Genomic DNA, 23511 nt, shown 5'->3' on the forward strand with positions numbered 1-23511 from the left:
GGTTCCTATCCATGGAAGGGGAGGAACATTCTCTCTTCATGATACTCCTGGATGATGCTCATCCTGGTTTCCCTGTGCACTCTTGCTCAGTACAATTTGCAGAGCCGTAGAGTGGTGCTGATTCTCCTGAGTGCCAACACAGCAGCTTTGACTTTGAGGGGAATCAATCTCCCTTTATAATCAAGGATGCCAGCAAGCCTTGCCCGCTAGTTGGTTGTCTCCCCAAATCAGACACACTTGCTTTGCCAAGTGCAGGAGTAGAGGTGGTCCAACTGCCCAAATGCTGTGCTGTGGGAGCCATCCATGCTTTTGTCCACTCATCAATCAAATACACGTTGTGATAAGCACATGTTTGACCAGTTTCCTGGGAATGCCAAATGCTAAGTTGCTGTTGGAGATACTGAGATGTATCAGTTGCAGCTCCTGTCTTTATGCTTGGGAAGTTGACTAGAACCTTGGGGCAGGAAAAGAGAAGAGGGCCAGAGGGCCAGGAGGGCTGCAGCACTGAGAGTAGCCTTGGAAAGAGAGCTGAATACCTTAATCCTCACTGGCACATGGTCTTGTTTCCATAGCCTACATCTGCTGTATACCCTTGGGGTCTTCTTTTGCCAGTCACCAGAAAAGTGCTTGCTGGCAGGCAGGGTATCAGCAGGTATTGGCAATGTTTGCATGGTGCCTGGCCTGTGGAAAGGCTGAAATGTCGATCTGTTTGAATGACAGTGGGGACAAACCACTGTCACTCATATGAGCTCACTGTCTTGCCTTCCAGGCTGAGGGATGTGGCCGGGGCACCAATGATCAGCAGCCGCACACTGGGCCTCCACTTCCACCCCCGGAGGGGTCTGCACCACCAGGTTCCTGTCATGTTCGACTACTTCCACCTGTCAGTGATCTCAGTGACCATCCATGCTGCCCTGGTGGCTCTGCAGCAACCCCTGATCAGGTATGAAGTTAGGTGCTGCCCTTATGTGTGGGGTGGCCAAGAGGACCACAGTTAATGCAGACCACAGAAGTTTCTCCTAGGCTGCAGGAATAAGCATGGACCTCACTGAGAGAAACACAGAGGTGTGGAGAGGTGTGAAGAGAACATCAGAAATCAAGGGGACACTGGTGTGGAGTCCAGGGGCTGAAATCCTGCAAACTGTGTCTCATGCTGGGAAGACTTTGATTCTTCCCTGGGCTTCACTATTTTTCCAACTGCACCTCAGTTGAGAATTCACCTGATGTTCCAGAACTACTTAATATCTGTCTCTAAACAGGGGCACTAACGTGTCCCATCTGCATGAAATTTGAATGGATCCCAGATGAAGACAGGGCCAGGTACGTGGCAAGGGTTTCGTTTCATCTCTCCTTCCATAAAGGTTTTAATCTATGCAGAAGGCCTATCTGTAAGGCCTTCTGCTTTCCCCTTCACTGACTTGCCCCTAGCATCTCTAAGGTCCCAAGGGACACTGACACCCTATGAATTCTCTAAGTGGAGAGACAGCGCTGACAATTGCTTGCACAGCCTGCTCTGCACAGCTATTCATGATGTTCCCAAGATTGTCAAATTGGTAGACTTAGAACATTTCAAATCATCACCCATGCACGTGTGCAATTTGTGCATGTGTGCAAGGGGGTACAATCTTGAGTGTAGGAAAGGAAAATATTTCAATTTTCCTTTTCTAGATAGCTTTCTCTGTGCTGAGAGTTTAAATGGAAAACTCCATCTTGGCTCTGTATGCTTGAAGACCCTAATCTTTGTTGAAGTCCGTGAGTAGGAAATGAGATAGCAGCCTACAGCCATGAGAAGTGACAAGAAGCTAGTATTCCTGGAGGCTACAAATCAGTGGTGCTGTCCACTTGCTCCATTCCACTGTGAGTGCTCTGGCTAGCAGGTCATTTCCAATGTGGATAGACCAAGACCAGTGGAGATAGCACATGTATATCTAATAACCAGAGTGTAGGCAGCAAGACATGCTGCCCAGGGAGAAAGAGTAGATTGGGCTAATGGACAAGGCGAGGTGAATCCTGATGAAGAGTGGACTACACAGGACAAAGTTTGTAGTCGTGTTGGCTTTTGGAGAGGAAATCATGCATGAGAGTGAAAATTAACACAATTAGCAGGAGCTAAGAGGACAGGGAGTTGAGTGTAGCAGACATCCTGGAGCCATGGGTTAAGTTGAATATTACATGGCCCTTAGTACTCTGCTGAGAAGTTTGGACATTTCTCTGCCCAAAACCATATGGGAACTGAGCTCTAAAAAAGGAGATGACTGGATCAGGGAGACCAAAGGGCCCTTCTTTCTGCTCCCATTAGGTGGGTGTTTGCTGAGGGCCTGCTGAGCCCTGGGGAAGTGCCAGATCTCTGCAGCACATCCTGTCATGAGACACTTGGATACACTGTCCTTCAAGTGCAGGGGCCCATCTGATTGTATGGAATTAGGATGTGATAGGTGTAGTTGTAGCCTACTTTGACAGAAATTATTACAATACTCATCATTGTAGGAACACAAGAAGGAAGATCTGACTTGGGGAAATAGCAGGAGAGAGAGTCCAGAAAGCAGCAGAATATCATTCTTCAGAAAAGCATAATATCTAGGCATTATCTCACTCTGAGGCTTGGCAAATAGTGCTTCAGTGCAGAATGCAGGGTGTGATCTGTCAGCAGTCACCAAGGAACAACTAAGAAGCCAAGGCCAGCACAGGGGAGGTGTCCTGGGATCAGCAGGTTGTTTTGGAGAGGTGAGTTGGAGCCGATGGTAGGAATGCATTATTTATCTTCAGCTGGAGTCATGCCCATCATTTTGTCTAGCCCCATGACTTATTTCCAGGGTATCTAAACATCTGTTTCAAGATACAAATAAATAGGAAGAAACTTTTTTCAAAATCAGAAGTTAAACTCACAGGATGATCATTGGATTCTGTGAACTAAGGTGGAGTGTGTCTCATGAAAGTCCAACCTAGAACCTCTGAGGTGAATAGATCAGACCTCGATGGTAAAAGGCTTGGAGCCTTGACAAAATCTCCATAAATTGTGAGCTCTGATTCAGAGCAATACCTGCTAATCAGAGGGCTTTTCAAAGTATCTAGGGAGCCCCATGTAGGGTAGAGATTAAAGGTGTGGCCCTGAAGATCAGGTGGACCCATGTGGCAGTTCTGTGGCCTGGCCATTAATTCAGTTCTCTGAGCATTTGGGCTTCAGTTTCACAGAAGATACTAAGAGATGTAAAAGGAGGCAGTTTGGAGGGCTTAAAAAGGTAATATATATAAAACCCTTGGCCATGCATTCAACAGACTAGTTTTTATTTAGCATCTACTGTATCCCAAGCCCTGATCTAGGCCACATGGCTGGCATTAATAAGCATTTAATAAATGGCAGGGAACTTTTAGCATGGGAAAATCAGTTCAGCTTGGGACCTGAAAAGAACACTTCAAGGAAGGAATGGCTCTTATGCTCTCTGCCCAGGCCATGAGCCTGTGACAGTGGAAAATGAACTTGGGGACAGTAAATTGCAGCTAGCTTTTAACAGTGTAATTAATGGCACACTAAAGAATTGAAAATCCATTTATCGTGTAAGAAGGAGGCATTGAAGGTTTGAGTAGGAGAATGACCTGATGAGACCTCTGTGCTCTGAAGATAACACAGCAGCTGAGTGGGTTAGGCTGGTGGTGATGTCAGGAAGGAGGCAGGAGGGCAGAGGGGAGGACTACTGAGGAGACAAAAGCTTTCCCACCCCCTGGAGCAGCAGGGGTGAGCAGGTCTCTCTCTTCCTGCTATAGTATTAATGAGGCTTTGGGGATGTCAGAAATTTTGGCAGAAAAGGTAACCTCCCCAGTCAGGAGCAGTGCTTTGCAAGTCTGCAAGCCTCTTGCAGGAGAGGAGCGCAGGTAGAGTCAGTGAGGACTCCAACTTCTCCGGGGATGGGGGTAAAAATAGAACACTCTGGATTGCAAGAAGAATTTCTATCTTGGCTCACAGCAGCTAAGAACAAAGGGAACCCTTAAGGTTGTGGGAAATACCTGTCAAATAGGGCAAGCACTGGCTTTGCCAGAAAAGCAGCTTTTCATAGCATCAGTTAGACAATAAGTAGGAAGCAGGTGTGAAATTAAAAGTTAACCTTAAAAGACCCTTAGTCTCCCCAGAAGCAGAGCAAAGCAAAGAATCCAGTTTTGGGCCCTCAAGCTGAATTTCTCCTGAAGGATTCCCATCCACCAGAAAAGCTAAGCAGGGTCCTCACGTAAATAACATTTTCTTTTAGTTACTGATTTGTGTCTGTCCTCTGAATCTGCTGTGGCCATCTGTATGCACATGCCATTTTACTCTTCTTCTTCTTCTTCTGAATGTTCCTCCTACTCATCTGGTTGAATACTAAACTTACCTCAACTCTCAATTCAAAACAAATCAGAATAATGATATTACATCATATAGTCATCCCTCAGAATGGGGCAGAGACTTGGTTCCAGGACTCCCATAAAGACCAAAAGCCACAAATGCTCAAGGACCTTATATAAAAGAGTAAGATTTGCTGTAATCTGTACATATCCTCCTGTATCCTTTAAATCATCTCTATGCCACTTATCACACCCAACACAATGTAAATGCCATGTAAATAGTTGTTATACTTTGGTATAAATGCCTTTTCTTCAAAATATTTTCAATACCTGCTTGGTTAAACACGTGGAACCCAAGATGATGAAGGACCAACTATAACTGTGGTTTTATCAACATGAGCTGTGGATATGTAATCATGACTTTTTATGTGTGTTTTATTACTAACAATCGTTACTAGCATTTACCGAGCCATCACTATTTTCCAGACACTGAAAGCTGCCCTTTGGCTAATCTCAGAGTCTTCACAGTGACTCCATGGCTGGGGCCCCTTATCGGCCCTCTGACACGTGCGGAGACAGAAGCAGCTGGAGGTCATAAACACTGCCATGTCACTCGGCAGAGAGGCGATGCTGGAACTCAACCCCCGGCAAACTGACTTTGATGGCTGGTCGCTCAGAGCTCCCTGTTCCTTAATTGATACCACCTCACTCTGCATCCTTCACACAAAGCTCTTTTCACACACTGCTCTTCTCTCCTCCCCAGCCTCAGTTTACCTCCATTGCATTCTGCCTAATGGCTTCTCTTCCTCCCTCTCTACATCAAGGTGTCTTTAAAGTGAGGGCCACACCTCCATCCACCCAAAATTTCACATGCTGCCTGGCTTGTGGTGTGAAGCTAATATCTGAGTACATAAATCAAACAAAAGTAGAATATTAACTTTATTTCCCTGTCAATTTTTAAGCAAGAACATGAGTCTCTTCGATGAAATCTCTATAATTTTTTTTGATCAGCTGTGGTAAAGCTGATGCCACTTGAGGCTATTGATAATCCAGATGTTCCATGGCAGCAGAGATTTAAATCTCATTGGGGGACTATAACATACCTATAAAATAGTATAAAATCTACCTATAAAAGAGTATAAAATCTACCTATGAAATCTTCATAATATGAAGATAAACATGAAACAACGAACCATAAGATAATCAATACATGAGATCTGAAAGGAAAAATGAGTGTAAGCAATCTCTCTTGATATATTAATTAAAGAAAATCAAAAAGGTTAAGATAGTGGAGGTGGCCATAAGTCCAGATAAGACAATCAAATGACCACATCGCCTTTCCTAGTCTTTCATTCTGAAATCAGAGCTTGCCATTGCAGTGTGTCTGCTCGTCTTTCCAATGAATCATGAAGCAGCACAGGATCTGTATATTTGTCTGTTAAACAGGTGACAGTATTCCCGCGTAGTATGGATAGACTGAACGCTTTATTATTATGGAAGTTTTGAACACTCTCTAAGACAGATGCATGGGTTGCAAAGTAAACATTGTTTTGTGTTCTTATACAGAAAGACCCAGCAGTGGTTCAGGGAGGGACAGAGTGGGAGGAGCTCCATCCAGGGGATGCACCGCAGAGGCCCAGAAGCAGGACTGACATTGCCCGTGATCAAGGTGCACCTCTGTTGCTGAGCCCTCCCACCTGCCTCTCTGGATGATGTAGCCCTGGAGCTCTGCCTCTGTCTCTCAGTCAGCTGACTGGTAACATTTGGGATGGACAATTTTGTGCGCAATTGCAGAATGTGTTTCATGATTGACTTCAAAGTGCAGATGCCCATTGGACCCCTTGGTCATGAAAATAACAAAATATCCTGCCCAAACACCAGGAAGGACAGAGATGGCGAACCTTTTATAGACCGAGTGCCCAAACTCCAACCCCAAACCCATTGCAATTAAGCCTGAATACTGAGGCTTTAGTTTAGAAAAAAACAACTGTTGTCTGATGCTCAGGTACTGGGATGACTTGGCTTATGTGCCAAAGGTGAGAGCTCTGAGTTCCAGCTGTGACATGCAAGCCACAGGTTTGCCACCCTGCCCTTGGGGATGAGCTCCTCCTTCTAAGTGACCCACCCGGTGTGCTCCCCAGAAACACCCTTCACAGGGGCTAAGCTCACCCTGACACCGTTGCTTTGGTTACAATCCATTTCTCCCTCTTCATTTCTCTCCTTCTAGTTTTACTCGCCCAGGAAGAGGATCTTGGCTTGGTAAAGGAGGCCCAGATGCAGGACAAGAACAGTCCATTATCTCCCTGGAAAACTTGGTCTTTGGAGCTGGATACTGCAAGCCGACTTCCTCAGAGGTAACTTCTGCAAATGCTCCATAAGGATTCTTTTTCACTTCCCCTCACTAGCTGTACCTCCTTCTTCCTATCAGTGAACATTTACCATACACCTTGCTAATGCCAAGCCTGCGTGGACTCAAGGAGTATGGACCTCATCCGGTGCCTTTTCTATGCGGTCCACTTTGGAGGGCAGTAATCTGGGTCCTGACTAGGTAGTAACATCGATTTGATTTGCGGGCACTGGGCCATGCCTGGTTTTGAAACTTCATTTGCTCACTCTTTGAACATCAGTTTTCCCACCTGTAGAGTGGGATCGGTGTCAGTTGATAATCATATGTAGAGTTGTGCACATTCAATGTAGAATGAGTGCAAAGTTTTTAGCCCAGTAACTGGTGCTCAGCAGTTGCTCAGCTAATATGCATATTCTGTCCTCCTTCTTGTTCTTTCTTCCCAAGAGACACCTGTTGTTATTCCACTGTGATGTGCAGGTTTCTGGCTCCACACAATATGACTGTCCTTATTTCTCTTGAGCCAGCACATGATGCGTTCTTTTCTTTTTTTCCTGGGCCTTCACACTGAACTACATCTCCAACTCTCACCCTCTTTTGAGAGAGTCTTGCTAAATTCCCCAGACTGAGCTAGAACTTGTGATCCTCCTGCCTCAGCCTCCAGAGTGCTGAGATACAGGCATGCATCACCACAACCAGCTCATGATGTCTTCTTATTAGTAGCCTGCTCAGAACTAACCCGCCAGTATTATTTATTATTGTCCAGAAAGTCAATATCAACACTATGGAGTCCTCCCTTATCATAAAGAATTGCTTTGTGCAATTATGGAGGTGGAGAAGCCCCCAAAGCTGAATTCAGCAAGCTGAAGACCCAGGAGACCTGATGGTAGAGTTTCAGTCCAAGCCTAAGCCCAAAGACAGGAGAAAACTACATCACAAATCAGACAGTAAGACAAAGGAACTTCTCTCTCCCTCTGACTCACTTTTGCTTGTTTTACTGAGACCCTGAGTGGGTTGACTGGTTCCATCCATGTTGTGAGGCCATCTGACTTGCTCAGCATGCCACTTCAAACATCAGTTTCATTCAGAAACTACCTCACAGGCAGCCAAAATAATGTTCAACCAAACATCTGGGCACCCCATGGCCCAGACAAGCTGGCATGCAACATTAATCATCACGCAGCCTGGGACAAGAGTGTGACAGGCAGTCTGTGCCCAGCCAGCCCCCACAAGATCTGCACCACCTTTGTGGGGTGCTGTGCTCTGTGTTCGGACAATACTGAATACCGGGAGATGCCTTGGACTCTCTCCTGTGTCATTAGCTTGCCCAGCTCTAAGAACTGCCCGGGTTATGTCTCCTTATGAGCTGTACCATGTATCCTCATAGTTCCGAGGAGCAAAGGAAGCCCATTGGGCCTGGAGCCATACAAAGAACAGATGTCAGAACCAAATAGAACCATGTTAAGGATCGGTTCCCCTGACCTATAGATGCAGGATCATGGGCAACCATTGAGCTTCTCAGGATCCTGTGTCCTTAGCCCCAACAGAGGATCAGTGAATGGGTGAGGAGGGGAGTGGTGAGCAATGCATCTGTCAGCATGGGATGAGCTTCTCATGAGCATTGTTAGCCCCTGTGCTCCCATGGGGTCTGGGGCAAGGAGCAAAGGCAGGGCCTCCTATTTTCTTTCTATCCTGAATGCCTACAGCCGAGCTTTTACCCCGAGGTAGGTGGTGTGCTATACCCCAGGTTACTCCAAGTTCCCCACTGCTGGAGGCATTGCTAGCTGGCTCTGTGGGACCAGTCGCTCTGCAAATCCCCCCGCCCCAGCAGTGACTAAATCTTTTGTTTTGAACACATTCAGTTTCTAGTGCTCTAGACATCTGTGTCTCTCCCACATGGGCACACTGAGTGGCTGGTAGTAGAAGCCAGCTCATGTAGTTCCACATCCTCAGGGCCTAGCACCATGCTCAAGAAATACGTGTGGGGTGAATAACTAATACCAGGAGTGACTCATGTTAATGTGGAGAATTGGTCAGCCAGAGAGCTGAGCCACAGACTGTGTCTTGCTTCGTGTGACATCAGAGAGAAACCTAGTGGGAGGAAGCTATGGAGGGGTGGATGTCTCTGCAGACAGGTGAGAGCCTCTTGGAGTTTCCCTGGGAGACTGCAAGGGGTGGGAAAGGACAGGGTATGCTTGGATCATTTCAGTCCAGTGCACCCGTTGCAGGTGTCACATCTGAGTACGATCCAGCACAGTCGCTACCTCTCAGGCTGTTGTAACGTGGCTCAGATAAGATTCTGCATTCACACCCCTGCTGTGGTCCATGCTATGTGACTTGGGGAAATGGGGAAATATACTCTAGTGGGAACTCAGTTTGCTGAGGAGTGAAATGGGATCACATCATTTTTAATGAGAGGATTTCAGCAGTTAGTATGTGCCAAAACATTACAGAAGCCGAGTTAGCAGGCACATGATAAAATCCAGTGTTGTGTTTTGTTTTATTTTGTTTTTCCATTTCTTTTCCTAGCTATTTCTGGGGGTGTGCGGCAAAGCATACACCTCTGTCTCTTAGAAGAGTCATATAGAATGGCTTATTTGTGGGTGCTAGCATTGAACTTGCTTGTGGTACTTAGCTCAGTGGGTTATTTTCAGGACTTGATTCTTTTCCTGTGCTTTTCCATTTGGGTCCCATCCAATTATGTGGTTTCAGTGCTGTGCACCCAACCGGTGCCTTCCCACCAGGCAAGGCTGCCAAGTGAAGAATAAAATCCACTCCTGTTCTCTCCTGGGAGCTATGCGTGCAAATCCCCAAGAAGCCCAGAGCATTACCAAGCAGCACTGGATCCACAGCCAGCCTTGCCAGAGGATTAGGGAGCAGGTGTCCCTCCTGAGTACGCATTCACTGGCAAAGGCATTTGCAGAGTGAGAGCTTCACAGCAAAGAAAGCTGATTGGCACAAAACGTCACCGGGTGGTGAGTGCAACACAATGTGCCTTGCCCTTCCATGTCAGCCCAGGCCCTGTGCCCTGTGGCCCTGTCTTTCTGGCTGCACCGGGGACTTAGTCCAAGTGGGTAGAGTGATTGCTCGTGCTCCTTTCCGATCTCCAACCAGAAGGTTTGCACAAGGGGACTTCTGTATACTCTAACCTGTGGCTTATTTGTCAGAGGGAGACCAATGCCTGCCTCATGGGATTGCTGAAAAGATCAAAGAAAATAACTAGGGAAGGGCCTTGAGCATAGAGCCTGGCACAGAAGTGTCCAAGAAAACCCTCCACTGGTATTATTTTTCTTTTCATTCATTTAAATAATTAAACTGTTACTCCAACACCTCCAATGTGGTCTTATGGGTAGGACATCATGAAAAGAAGAGGCTTCCATGTGGTTCTGGCACTAATGTGCCATGTGGTCTGGAGCCAGCCACTCATCTCATCTGGTTCTGTTTTCCAAAATGTAGGAAGCTAATTAGATGAAATCTTGCAGGAGATTTCCTTCAGTCTTTTCTCTACTGCTTTCATTGGAATAACCATACATCTGCCAGGTACCTCTGGGGAATCTGGTACATCCATAGTACATGGGTCCAGTTACCCAATGTAAAAGAACCAGTAGGATGTATCATACCCCCCGTAAGTGTGTATATGGATGTGTGTAAACATAAAGTCGCCAGTAACAAGTGGAGTATTAACTCAGGGAATGTGATGTCAGGTGTCTCTACTTCCTTGGGAGTAGGGGGAAGAGAGAAAAAGAGAATTATTTTAAGGATTTGGATCATCCAATTATAGACGGTGGAAAGTCCAAAATCTTTAGGGTAAGTTGGGAGGCTGGAGACCCAAGCAAGACTTGTGTTCACATCCAAAGCCAGTCTGCGGGCAGAGTTTCTTCTTTCGGGGATGTTTGTCTTCTCTACTAAGGCCTTCAACTAATTGGATGAGGCCCACCTACATTATGGAGGCTCATCTGCTTTATTCTAAGTCTAATGATTTCAGTATTAATCTCTTCTGAAACATATCTCTGTGGGAACTTTTGAGTGAACAACTGGGCACCGTGGTTTATCTGCTCAAGTTGACGCATAACATATCCACTGTATCTGATCAGTCCTTAGAATTGAAAACCAAGGATCCACATTTAGTGTCCAGAGAATCCCATCTCCCCAGTCCAGGGGGACTACCCACCCCTTCTCACTGAAGTAAGTTGGGTTGTTCCAGTGCCCAGAAGAGGAAGGGCCACACGCAGGGAGCAGGGCCACAGCTGCAGGAGAGCACCATTGTCCTCTCCTCTGCAGACCTTCACTGGACTCGCTCACTGGTTTATGCCCAGTTGGTCATTTATTTGTCCCCTTCTGTATGCTAGTGCCTGTGAGCCCCAAGGGCTATAAGGAGGAATAAAAATCCCTCCCTGCTCTTAATGGGGCCTGTGAATTGATGTGTGGAATGAAGAAATTATTTAAAATAGGAAACCTCACACAGGTGGAGAAGCATGGTGCTGATTGTGTCAATTCACACCTTGGAGCCCTCCTCTCCCTCCGGAACTTGACTGACCTCTCATGTGTATGGACTCCTTCCATTTCACACAGTTCCCTTTTTATATTTCCTTTCAAATACGAAGAAGTTGAGCCAGAGAGAAGTTATTTTCACATTCACACAGCTGAGCTGGAGCCAAGCTGGAGTTTTAGCCCAGTGGAGTAGTGCCATCTCTGCTACTGACCACCAGGTTAATGGCTAATCAAAGAACATGCATAAGTATGTCTTCCTCCAGACTCCAAGCTCCATTAAGGCAGAGCAAGTGGCTGCTTTCTTAACCTGTGTATACCTGGTACGTGGCATGTGCTCAGGAGGTCTTTGTAGAATGGTTAAGTGTTAGAGACCCTAGAATTCAAGGACATGTGGGTGCAGGAGAACAAACACACCTGCAGGTACAGTGGTAGGCCATCACCATTCTTCAGCACCAGACCAGAGGGGCTCCCTGCTGTGGGCAGCATGTGCTGCTATGGCAGGCAGGCTCCATCTCTGGCAAAGATGTTGGCCATCACCGTGAGATGCCCCCATCCTGTGTGTGACTTAGAAGATGATCTTCTAAGCAGAGTTGCACATGTCATTGAGAAATTGCCCGAGGTCATTTTTCCTGTAGTCATTTTTCATATAGTCATTTTTCCTTTAAATTAGATTGTAAAAAAATTACAGAATAAAAATGCTTTCTGTGAAGGGACTAATGCTCAGCTCTTCCTGTCCTGTGCGTGCTTGGCTTCAGAGCCTCTTTCATGCTAAGCCTAGTGCCCAGGATGACCATTTTTCACTGATTGGAAGTGTGGATCTTACAGAGCAGCTTTGAAAAGGTAAACTGAGGCATAAACCTGATCTCCAGGTTGAAATTTCCTCTGCCCAAGTCTTTTCGTCCTTTTGTTCTCAGTTTCAGGAGTTCTTTGCATATCAGCTTTTCTTTGAGTACGTCTTGCCTTCAGTATGAGCATCATCATATCATTTTCACAAGAAACTAGAGTCCTAGATGTAAAACATAGACATCCATCCATCATTATTGTTGAATGTGTCATTGTATGGTTTCTAGGCTGTTACCTATCTCACAGAAAATATGCCACCATTGTTTTATCTGCTAATCAAATACAGTCTGCCAAAAAGTGTATACACCCTTCAGAAAATAAAATCTTGATAAATATTTGAATAAGAATTTTATTGAGAAAACAATAAATGAGTTAGTACAATTTACATTTGGCCCCTACAGTTAGTTATGAGAGAGGTTCAACATAGTGGCCATTAGCTTCCTGACATTTATTAGTGTGGCAAACTCCTGCTTGGAAAACCCTGGTCACTGAGATTTCGGCACACGCATTTGTACTTTCTTCTCTAAGGCCCAGCAGTGTAGTGGCCTTTCTAGGATATGCAACATCCTCTAGGGTCCCCCAAATGGGGTTACTATCATCTGTTGAAAAAAAATCACACTATTTTTCTTTTCCTAAGTCTTTTTTTCATTTTTCTGGTGGACTCTGTGTTAGTCCAGTCAAATCCCAACTATGTATCTGATACTGTGCAGCAGGAAAGGATCTGAGGCCTCTTGGTGGACATCTTCACTTCTACAGCCCTCATGCTCAGCAGAGAGGCAGATGGCGGACACAGGACATGCTCAGGTAGTGCTGGATGAGCAATTAAAGTGAGGATCCTTATACTTACGACCTCTTCCCTCCATCCTCGAGAAGTGATCACAGCTAATTTAGCTACCGGGCGCAACATTCACAGAGCATAGAGACCACAGTAGCTTTAGGAACCAACAGAATGTTTTAATTTCCTTCAAAATCAAGGAGAAAACATAGAAATATGTTCTAGTCTAAGTTGTATTCCTTTTACACCAATGTAGTTGTACAAGTATAATTTCAAACGATTGCTTTAGGGATGAAGGAGCCTATGAAGATCAAAGTACTGTGACCACAAAAATCAACGTTTGGCTCCCAGAGTGATTACTATTATTCCTCTGTATTGTCTCTTGATCCTAGGAAGAAAGGAAAGCCCAGATGACTTGTTCAAGGTGGAGATATGTGAAACTAGAGCTTGGTTTTCTGTTGGCCCTGTGTTATGTCACACTCAGTGCAGTGCCGGAACTGTGTCATGTGAACATCTGCAGGGGGTGGGGATGAATGCAAGAAGTTCCAGGATTTGACATCTATGAATAAATTACCTAGGAATGGTTAGAAGTTTCCAGGAAAATGCCCTCCAGGTGCATTCATACTGTCATATATCATTAGGTCACTGTTTTAAGTCTGAATGCTTCGCAACTATAACTTTATTGACCCACCTCTTGAACATTTGGGGTGTTTACATATCTAGGTTATTGAAAATAATGCTGCAATGAACATGAGAGTGAAAATATCGCTTTTAGACCCAGATATCAATTATTTTGGGGTACATACTCTGACACATGAAATTGCTTAATCACATGCTAATTCTATTTGTAGTTTTTAGAGGAAGCTTCATGTCATTTCCTATAGTATGTGCACCATTTTACATTCCCACCAGCAGTGTACAAGGTCCTGTTGTTCACATTCTTGTCCTGGGATGACAAGACAAGGCTATCTTATTTCCTTTCCTTCTTTTCTCCTTTCTTCCTTCCTCCTTTGCTTTCCTTCCCCCTTTCTTGTTTATTTTTTCTTTGATACTAGACATCCTCTAAGTGTGAAGTGATATCTCATTGTGGCTTATTAGAATTTCCATGACAATGAGTGTTGTTGAGCATCTTTTTATATATCTGTAATTCTCTGTGCATTTTGGAAAATTCATTTATTTAATTATGCTGTTGAGTTGTAGGGGTTCCTTATGTATTTTGGATATTAACCCCTTACTATAAATATAGTTTGCACATATTTCTCCCATCCCATAAGTTGCCTGTACTCTCCGTTGGTTGTTTTCTTGTGGTGCAGACACTTTTTAATGAGATGTCATCCTACTTTTGTTTTTGTTACCTGTGCGTTTGGTATTGTATGTAAGAAACTTTCACAAAGGCTAAGGTTATCCACTTTTCCTTTTATGTTTTCTTTAAAGAATTTTGCAGCTTTAAGTACTGTGTGCAAGTCTTTAAGCCATTTTAGGTTGATTTTTGTATACTATGTAAGATCTGAGTCCACTATAATTCTTTTGTGCATGGATATCTGATTTTCCATACAGTAATGTGAAAGAGACTATCCCTTCCCCATTGTGTATCTTTGGTACCTTACCAAAGATCAGTTAACTCTGTAAGTAGGTTTATTTCTGGGATTTCTGTTATTGTTAAAACTACCCCACTGAAGCATGGTTGGTTAAAAACTACTATGCAGGGAGTGTGGTGATGCATACCTGTAATCAACCCCAGCAATCTGGTAGGCTGAGGCTGGAGGATCATAATTTTAAGCCCAGACTGGGAAATTGAAGTAAAGGAAGCAAACCAGCCAGGATCAATCAGTTGGCGCCAGTTGGGGGGTGAGCTCAGAGCTGCCTGACACTGGCAACATTTGCCTCTGCTAACACCTGCACATCTCCTCCAGTCCTGTGGTAATGCAGGAGCTATGGCTGTCACATTCTGCACCAGCACTGAGCAATCCCTACAGGCATCTCCTTAATGAAGAATCACACCTACATTTGCTTCCCGTGGCCATTGATGAGCTTGAGTGAGTCATGCCATGTGCATTCACTTGGCCAATAAGTCCCTTTAATGTCCAATATAGTTGATAACCCAGGAGGTCAGTGCAGCAGCTACGGGGCTGGAAAGGCCAGTGCTGTCTGGATCACTAGGGATTCTGTAAACCAGGTTCACTATGAAAAGATTACAACCAAGGGAACCATGTTACACTGTAATATCGATCATTGTTCTGGCTACTTAGAGGATTGATTGCAGGTGACTAGGGCTGAGAAGGAGAAAGATGGGCACTATTGCAGTGGTCCAAGAGAAAAGTGGAGTAGTGCATTGGGTGAAGAAATGGAATGGATAGCATAGAAAAGAGGTGAATGGTGGCAGAGCTGTGATTAAAGTAGAAAACAGAAAACATGCAGGAAGTGGACCCAGTGTTTTCTGTGAAGGACTGCAAGCCTGCTGTGTAAGGAGAATTGCAAGCTTGATTTACACTCAAGTGGGAATGGCTGCAAACATTCCATTTGGTTGACCCTCACTGTCGGCATTTACCTTTTAAAAATGAATATTTTACTGAAATATAAGGGGTTGTAGGATAGGGTATCTGCTAAGAATGCCCCCTGGCTCTCTTTCATCATGCTGTCTGTCTGAGGAATGCTTGTTTATTCCTCAAAACAGTGCAGTCGTTACTTTTTTTTGTGGTGCTTTCCTTGACCACCAGAGTGTCCCTAAGACTCTTATGGATCCTCTTCCTGCACTGCCAGGATGTCTCTGGAAGCCTGCCTAAACATCACGATGATTAATGGGCTTCTTTTGCCCTACTTGAAAGCACCTCATAAGGAAATAGTCATTCATCTCTATATTTACAAGCAAATCACTCTCTCCTGCACAGATGAGTCAGCCCTGCTTCCTCAGGAAGGGAACAGGTGACAAACTCCATCAATAGTCAGAGTTCTCAGCAAAAGAAGGGATTAGGGAGCCTACAAGTGAATGTACAGCATCTAGCATTCTTTGCCATTTATCTGACATTTATGGGATGCTGTTGTTGTTAGGACACAAAGTCTAAATCAGGAGAAGCAGAGGCTGAAGGAGATGGGGCTCCACGTGTTGCCTGGGCACCAAAGAGTGGATGCTTTGGTCAAGTCCTGTCACCTTATCATGTGATCCAACACCCACTAGCCAGCCTTGGCACCTGCTGTAAGAATCATCTGGATCACTCACTTGCTCAAGAACTGGCAATGCATGATGTCACCGAGACGGGTGGGTGGTAGAGGTGAAAATTCATAACCTTCACAGCCAGATGGAATGATGTCCCTCTTCACCCAAATTGATCCTTCATTTTACAAATATTGATGGAATTATCTAACCTATGTAGGATGCAACATTCTCAGAATTTAGCTAGAAGCAAGAGGCACATGTTTCTCATTGTCAGGGTAGAAAGAAGACAGAAAACACACTAATTCTTAATAATCATTGCCAGAAATACACAGCTAAGATTATAGAGAATTCAGTCCAGACTTGAGGTATGAGGGATCTTCCCAGACGAAGGCAGTTTTAGGCTGTGACCTGAAGAATGGGTAAGATGTAGCCAAGATAAGGTGAGAATGGTCAGGCCTGCCATGTACAGTTGTATGAGTTGTACAGTGCAAAAAGATAACTGGCTGAGCAGATGACTAGGGGCTGAAATCCTGCTCACTTTCCTCCCACCAACTTGTGCATCCATATGGCTGTGTCTGCTGAGAAGGAACCTTCTCACCAACACAACACAGAAGGAAACATCCTTGTGGTTAGTACAATTACAACCCATGGGTTTGGAGTAGCTCTGGAGAATGGAGGGTGTTGGAGGCTAAGAGACGTATGTGGCAAAGGCCCTGAGCAGGAAGAATGTGTTGGCATGGAGGATGCTACAGGCAGTGGATCTGGTGACAAGAGGATGAGGGGCAGGAAGTGAGGTTGTTCAAGTGGGAGGAGCCTTCTCCTGCAGGACCCTGCAGACTGGGTGAAAGAGGTGAGAGAATGGGTTGCATCGTGACAGAACACTGAAGAAAAGCGTTACCTCTGAGAGTTTCAAACGCGGTCCATGCAGGGCAGCTTCTCGGCCTCAGCACCATTGACATTTTTGGCTGGATGATCCTTTGTGGTGGGAGCTGTCTGTGCATCCAGCATGATTAGCAGCATTGCTGGTCTCCACACATGAGATTCCAGCTGCACCCATTACTCGGTTGAGAACCAACTATATCTAGACAATGACAAATACTCCTGGGCAACAAACTCACCCAAGGCTGAATCTCCCGTTCCAGAAGAGGTTGGGAAATAGAACATTAGCAATTTATACACTCTCCATATGGCCATGCTTGCTGAGCGATTACAAGAAACAGGTGAACTCCAGAAAGAATTGCTTCTTTCAAACAGACATGCAAAGGACAGAGACATTCTATGCAGAAACTTGGGGACTGGCAGAGTTTGAAAATCCTATTTGTTGTTGAACAGAAACATGCAGATTACATTAAAACAACAAACCAGTGAACCAAACTACCAAGCCCTGACAAAATCCAGTGACAGAGTGGCCGAATCTAGGAAAAGTCCTCAGTTGAGTACAGTGACAATGACATGGGCCAGACCTGCTGGTTTTTCCCTCAGGTGGCTTCATTTCTACATCCACTGAGTCAGTGCAGAGACCAGGAAGCAGAAAAATGGAGAAATTAACCAGACTTAAGAACTGTGAATGTGTTTACTAAAACAGAAGAAATCAGAAACTCGGATTGGCAGCCTATAGACGACTGTAGCAACCACCAGCTTGGACTATAAGACTGTTAACTCTTCAGGGCCTGTAGTTTCCCTACTGCTACAGATCAAGAGATTGCTTTTGAATACTTTAGTGTTCCTTTTTTGTTAGTCAGCTTTCTGTCATGGTAACAAAATAGAGGAGATATGGATATCCTGAAAGAGAGAAAGTTTATTTTGTCTCATGGCTTCAGAGACTCCAGCCTCTCATCAGACAGGCACAGTGATTGTAGGCTTGGTGGGAATTATGAGGCAGAGCAAACTGTTCACCTTATGGCCCGGAAGTCTTCAGGGAAGAGAAAGGGGTTGGGTTCCCATAGTCTCTAAAAGTGCTCACCCCAATGACCTCAGGCACTCTCTCTAGGCCTCACTTCCTAAAGGTTCCACTCCCCCACGCCCAGTAGAGCCAGCCTAGGGTCCAAGCCTTAACACCTGGGCCTTTGGAGGACATTCAACATGCAAACTACAGCAAAAGACTATGTTCCTATGCCCACCTCAGAACAGGCCAAGGAGAACAACAAGAATAATGTGGAACAGCCCTCTAATAGGAGGGGCCAGGGGCACTGATGAAATGTGTCCAGTGACATGGACCAAGGGTCCAAACAGTACTAGAATTTGTGTCTAACCCAGAAACCTTATATAGTTTGGATTTGACTTACAGGGGGTGCCACAAGTTTTCATGAGTTGAAATTTAATCACCATTAGAGGAGGTGAAATTATGAGAGTAGTAGCTGAATCTGGCCCAGGTGTTTAGCTATGGAGATTTTGGGAATGGATTATGGCTAGTGAAAGTCACTAGAATGGAGCCCACAGGACAGAATCCTGGTGGATTTTGAAGAAGAGGGGCAGAGACCAGATGAGATACAGATGCATGTGCTTCCTGCCTCTTGCCATGGGATGCCCTGCACTGCCCATGGATCCACCACCAGTGAGGCCTCCCCCAACGTAGCCCCTTGACTTTGGACCTCCAGAACCATAAGCTGAAATAAACCACATCAAAAAAAACTACCCAGTCGGTGTGAAAGCAGAGTAATAAACAAGTGTTTCCACTTTTCCTAGAGGGTGTTCATTTTGCCTGCCCAGCGGGATTTCAGATTCACTGTTGACCCATGTCTGGTGTGTGTCTCATCCCTCCCCATTCCTCATTGGTATGTTTTCTTCTGTGAGCTTCTTTTTCTACTGTAGTGCATTGTAAAGAACAATAAATTCCTGTTTTCAAGTCTTAGGCTGTTGGGCATAAAAGTGTCACATTCAAAATAACGTTGGAGTCTTTGGTCTACCACTCTGGAATGCTGCATTGTGAATGTGATGCAGCATGCAAGGGAAATGTGAGCTTTGGGTCTTTCCCCTTGCATGTGGGTACCCTGGGTGTAGGAGGAAGTGTAAGATAGAAGGTGATCAGAGTGGCCATCGTGGCAAGAGCAGTTGTGTTCCCATCCCATCTTTTCATGCACATTTGAAGACACATTTCCAAGCCTCTCTCACAATGAGCTTGGGGCCATGTGTAGTCCCATCCCTTGAAATTATGTTGAATGATGACTCAGGGCCTTGTGTGGTGCCTCTGGGAGATGCAGGTGAAGGGCAATGGCCCTACAAGGTAGGAGGAGCCTGGAACCCACATCACTGCTTGTGGGGAAACTGCCCATCAAGCCTGTGATCTGCACCAGTATTTGCCACTATGGCAACTCATTGGTCATATTGTTCACACTGAGAGTTCAGGGCTCCTTGCTACAGCAGCCCTGTCTAACCTACTCTGACTATAACTGTGAATTTCTGGGAAAGTCACCTTACATGAAAAGGCCATGTGCATCAGAGGCTGGCAGTCTGATGTACAAAACCATTGGTATATGGTATAGTTTTGAGGTTCAGAATACCTGAAGGGCTTTAGTGGAAGATGGGCCAGATTCCGGAAGGTCTCCAAGGCCAGGTCAAGAGATACATGCATACGGTTTTTTCTGACTCAGTTTCTGGCAGGCCCTGTGCCAAGATTACCAAAGAGAAGCACACAGCAGAGGTAATGCATGGAGAAAGCAAGCACTGGTATGAACCCTATAACTGGGAGCTCTAAGATAATGAGAACACCCAACAATAGCCCCTTTGGTGTTCAGTGTCACCAATGTATGTATGAGTGTGGCACACACACACTTATATGTGAGTGTTTGTGATGCATGGATATGATGGCAGGGAGATAGAGCCACCCCCACAAACAGCTGTGTTGTGTTACAGCAGATCAACAGGACAGTGCACACCCATTTCCCAGAGGCACCTGCTCCCTGTTGTCAGCCTCTGATCTTCCCTGGGCCAGCAAGAACAGACGGTGCTGCTAGGTGACTGCAGAAATTTGTGGGAACCAGGGGGACATCAGGGCCTTGTCCTAAAATGCAAGTGGGACTAACAAGTCCGCCTTCCCTCTTTTCTCCTCCCAACTATTCCTGCGTCCCATGCTGGCCTCTTGGTTACCCTTGAGTTGGAGAGGAAGAAAAAGTCAGATGTACAACAACTGAAAGGGGAAGTACATGCCAGACACCCCCAGTGATGACACAGGGTGACTGTGGTTCAGTTCAGCTTCTGAAATTCACCTTGTCAAACACAGGTCTGCCCCCAGCATGTGCTTGTCAATCTTCACAGCCTCTCAGCTCTCAGTTCTTTCTTTACCATTGACATAGACATAAGAAACCTGACAAGATTGTTCTTCTTGGGGCTCTGGGTTTTAAACACCATGTGCCTACAATGAGGCCTTAGGGAGAGAGAACTTTTCCCGGTCCTGCCCTGCAACTGGGGGTGAAGAAGAGTTATTAAAAGAAGTGGACATGGGACCGGGGATTTAGCTCAGTGGTTCCACTGCCTGCCTTGAAAGCACAAGGAACCGAGTTCAATCCCCAGTACCAAAATAATCAATCAATCAATTAATTAATTAATTAAAAAATAAAAGAAGTGGACATCAGAATCATACAGGGAATCTTCCATATATTATGGACAATTGGGTCGTCTTAGAGAGTCTGGTTAGCCTGGCTACTGTGAAGTCTAGAGATTATGATATATTTTACATCTCCCACTAGTTTGTGACTGCATTTGAGGCCTGCTGGCAGGGTGTGGAAGGTGCAGAATTTAGCGTGGACACATAGGTTCAAACCATGGGCCGGGGATTTAGCTCAGTGGCTTCACCTCCTGCTGTGCAAGTGCAAGGACCCGAGTTCAATCCCTGGTACCAAAAAAAAAATTTCAAACCAAAGATCTGTGTCACTGGTTCTTCATCTTGTCCTTTAGCCTCCCTGAGCTGGAGGTGACACACACACACACACACACACACACACACACACACACACACGATGTGCCCTGCACAGGGTCAGAGCTCAGTAATTCCTGTAGTTCAGATGGGGATGGTTGTCTGTCTATAAGAAAGGAACAGGAGCTGTTATGAAAAAATGTCTGCATACTCTGTTAGGTTTTGCTGATGGCAGGTTGGAGGACTTATTGCAGAGAATGTGACACTGGGGTGTTATTTTTCATTGGGTATACAGTTTTGGTTATTCAAGATGAATGTTTTACAAATCTATTGTACCACATAGCCCTTATAGTGAACAATATTGTATTGCAGTCTTAAAAATTTGCTGAGAATGTTAAGTGTTGATACTAAAAAACAACAACCAAACTAAAGCACACCAAAGAGGCGAAAGATGTATATACTATTACCTTGATTGTGATGATGGTTTCATGAGGTGTGGAGACACCCAAGTTGAGCAAATTACATACATTAAATGTGCAGTTTTCTGTATGCCATCTATACCTCAAAACTATTAAAATTATAATTAAAAACATGACAAGACTCACAGGATGCTCGAGGTAAGAGCAATACAGCACCTCAAGTCTTAGAGAATGTACTGAAAAATTCTGTATCGGTAGCAGGTCCCTAAAGAGCTACAGAGGGGCACATTAGCAGATGTTCATACTACACACTCTGTCAGCTGCCTGGGCCAGCCTTGCTCTGCTGATTCACTTTGTATCTACTTTCTACTTCTCCTGCTTCCAGTAGTTGGCTTTTTCACTGTTTCTTTCAGAATACCCCTTCTTTCAGAAGAGGAGAATTGGTTTGCCTAGAACAAAGATGAACACCCCTGTCTGAGCAGAGATTTTGGCTGCAATTATGTCAAAGATCACTGGATATTTGTGGACAGACTGCCCTATATCACGTGTCTGCTGTGATCTGATCATTCCAAGCTGTGGCAGGTGGGGAATGGATCCTTCCTGCTGAAGGGCCATGGCTGTGTAGCATGTTTTGGAGATGCAGAATCAGTGCAGCAAGGCCCCAGTGATTACACTCTGCCCAGCCACTGGCCTTTGCATATGCTGTACCTACTTCTGGGTATAATGCCCCGGACCTGTTTGTCTTTCATAAGAGATTAATGGATACGGGGAACCTCTCACCAAATTTTGTTAGGATCCTTCATGGTACACTCCCATAGACTTCTGTTTCTTTCATTGGCGACACTTGACTGAGTTAGGAATAGTGACTATAATGCTGACAGTAGGTGTCATAGATTTTTTCCTCATATTATCACCTAGACCTATCATAGTGTTCAACACAAATGAACACTCAATATGTTTGTAAAAGGAGTGAAAAAGTACACCCACACACAGACATAAAAAATTGTAAGCCCCCAGAGAATTCAATTATATATTTTTAGAAGTTTGTGTAATTTAGTGGCTGAATAGAATTTTCCACCTCTAAGACTTGACTTGCATATTACTTCCTTGCTATGTCCCTCCCACCACTCTCCTGATTAAGCATAAATGTCAGGTTCCCTTGGCCCTGTTGGACTGATTATACCGCTGTAGAATAGCTGACACCTCATCCACCCTCCTGTGGGCACAGGGCACAGACTTCCACCCTGGAACACCCAGTCCATTCCCAGAAACGCAGTGTTGCTACTGAAGGCACAGAGCTTCTCTCACCCCTGCTGTCCAGTGGGTCACAGCGAATGATGACCACACTTCTGTGTCATGTCTGGTTCCCTTGACTCACAGCTGGCCCAACGTGGAGGGCAGTTCACACTCTAGTACTTTTTTAAGATATCAGGCTGAAAGAGACTCAAGCAGAATGCACACTATTGCTTAACTCCTTTGCTATCTTATTAAAATATGTGCACCCCAATCTTTCTTTCTGCCCTGCTTCTAGGTGATTTGATTCACAACAGTGTAGATGTGTATTGTCTATCCAGCCTGTACAGACACACACACACACACACAGACACACACACACACACACACACACACACACACCCCACCTATAGCACCCAAGGACTGAAAAAAATTTAATACATTTCTGTCACAATAGTGTACAATGGCTTTGAGCAACATCTGTTTTTGACTGCTGAATCGTAAGGGAAGTTAGAGCCTTGGCCATCTCTACCTTCAACCACACAAGGGGTCCTTAAGCACACTTGCACTTTGACATATTCTCATGTTTTATAGGCTCCCACCTGTGTTGGAGCCAGATCCCCTGGCATCTTATCTTGCCTATTCCTGTTCATCAGTCAAGATCCACACAAGCATTCTTTCCTCCAAAATTCCACTGTACTTCCCACATCTCCCCTAGTGCCTGGCTTGGTCTGCAGCCCCTTCTCTGCAAGGCAAATGGGCTCACTCCCATCATGGCAGCTTCTGCATTTCCATGTTATTATTTAGTTTCTTGGTAGTAACTTGCTAGATTGTGAGCTCCTAGCTTTCAAATGTTGGGGGAAGGAACTTACTCTTCAGTGTGCATTTCCAGACCTGGGCATTCACTGTAAGCCCTCAGGGCTCTGGATGCTCTCCCCTGCTGAGTTCCATGCCCATGATAACCCTGAAAGCCATGCATTACCACATGCAGTTTGCAGACAAGAAGCTGAGGTGCAGAAAGTGAGTGAACTGGCTCCTGTAAAATGGACACCAGTGCTGCAGCGAGCTCTGGGGCAGATTGTATGG

The 23511-nt window shown here is 45.1% G+C and overlaps 1 protein-coding gene across 7 annotated transcripts in view; it reads left to right on the plus strand.

The window, feature by feature from the left end:
• The window catches only part of Fam135b (family with sequence similarity 135 member B), a 318048-nt gene that overhangs the window by 217301 nt on the left and 77236 nt on the right, over positions 1-23511 (plus strand). For all 7 annotated transcript variants that reach the window (XR_002391948.2, XM_004837905.4, XM_087187332.1 and 4 more), the window contains exons 6-7: positions 770-943; positions 6542-6668. Coding sequence is in view for 6 of the 7 variants with exons in the window: in XM_004837905.4 (XP_004837962.2) it covers positions 770-943; positions 6542-6668 (301 nt within the window). In the remaining variant the exon portion in view is untranslated. The remainder of the gene's footprint in view (positions 1-769; positions 944-6541; positions 6669-23511) is intronic.

Source organism: Heterocephalus glaber, unplaced genomic scaffold (genome assembly GCF_053883595.1).
Source record: "Heterocephalus glaber isolate CG9 unplaced genomic scaffold, H.glaber_assembly_v1.0 deba00000281, whole genome shotgun sequence".
NCBI classification, from domain to species: domain Eukaryota; kingdom Metazoa; phylum Chordata; class Mammalia; order Rodentia; family Bathyergidae; genus Heterocephalus; species Heterocephalus glaber.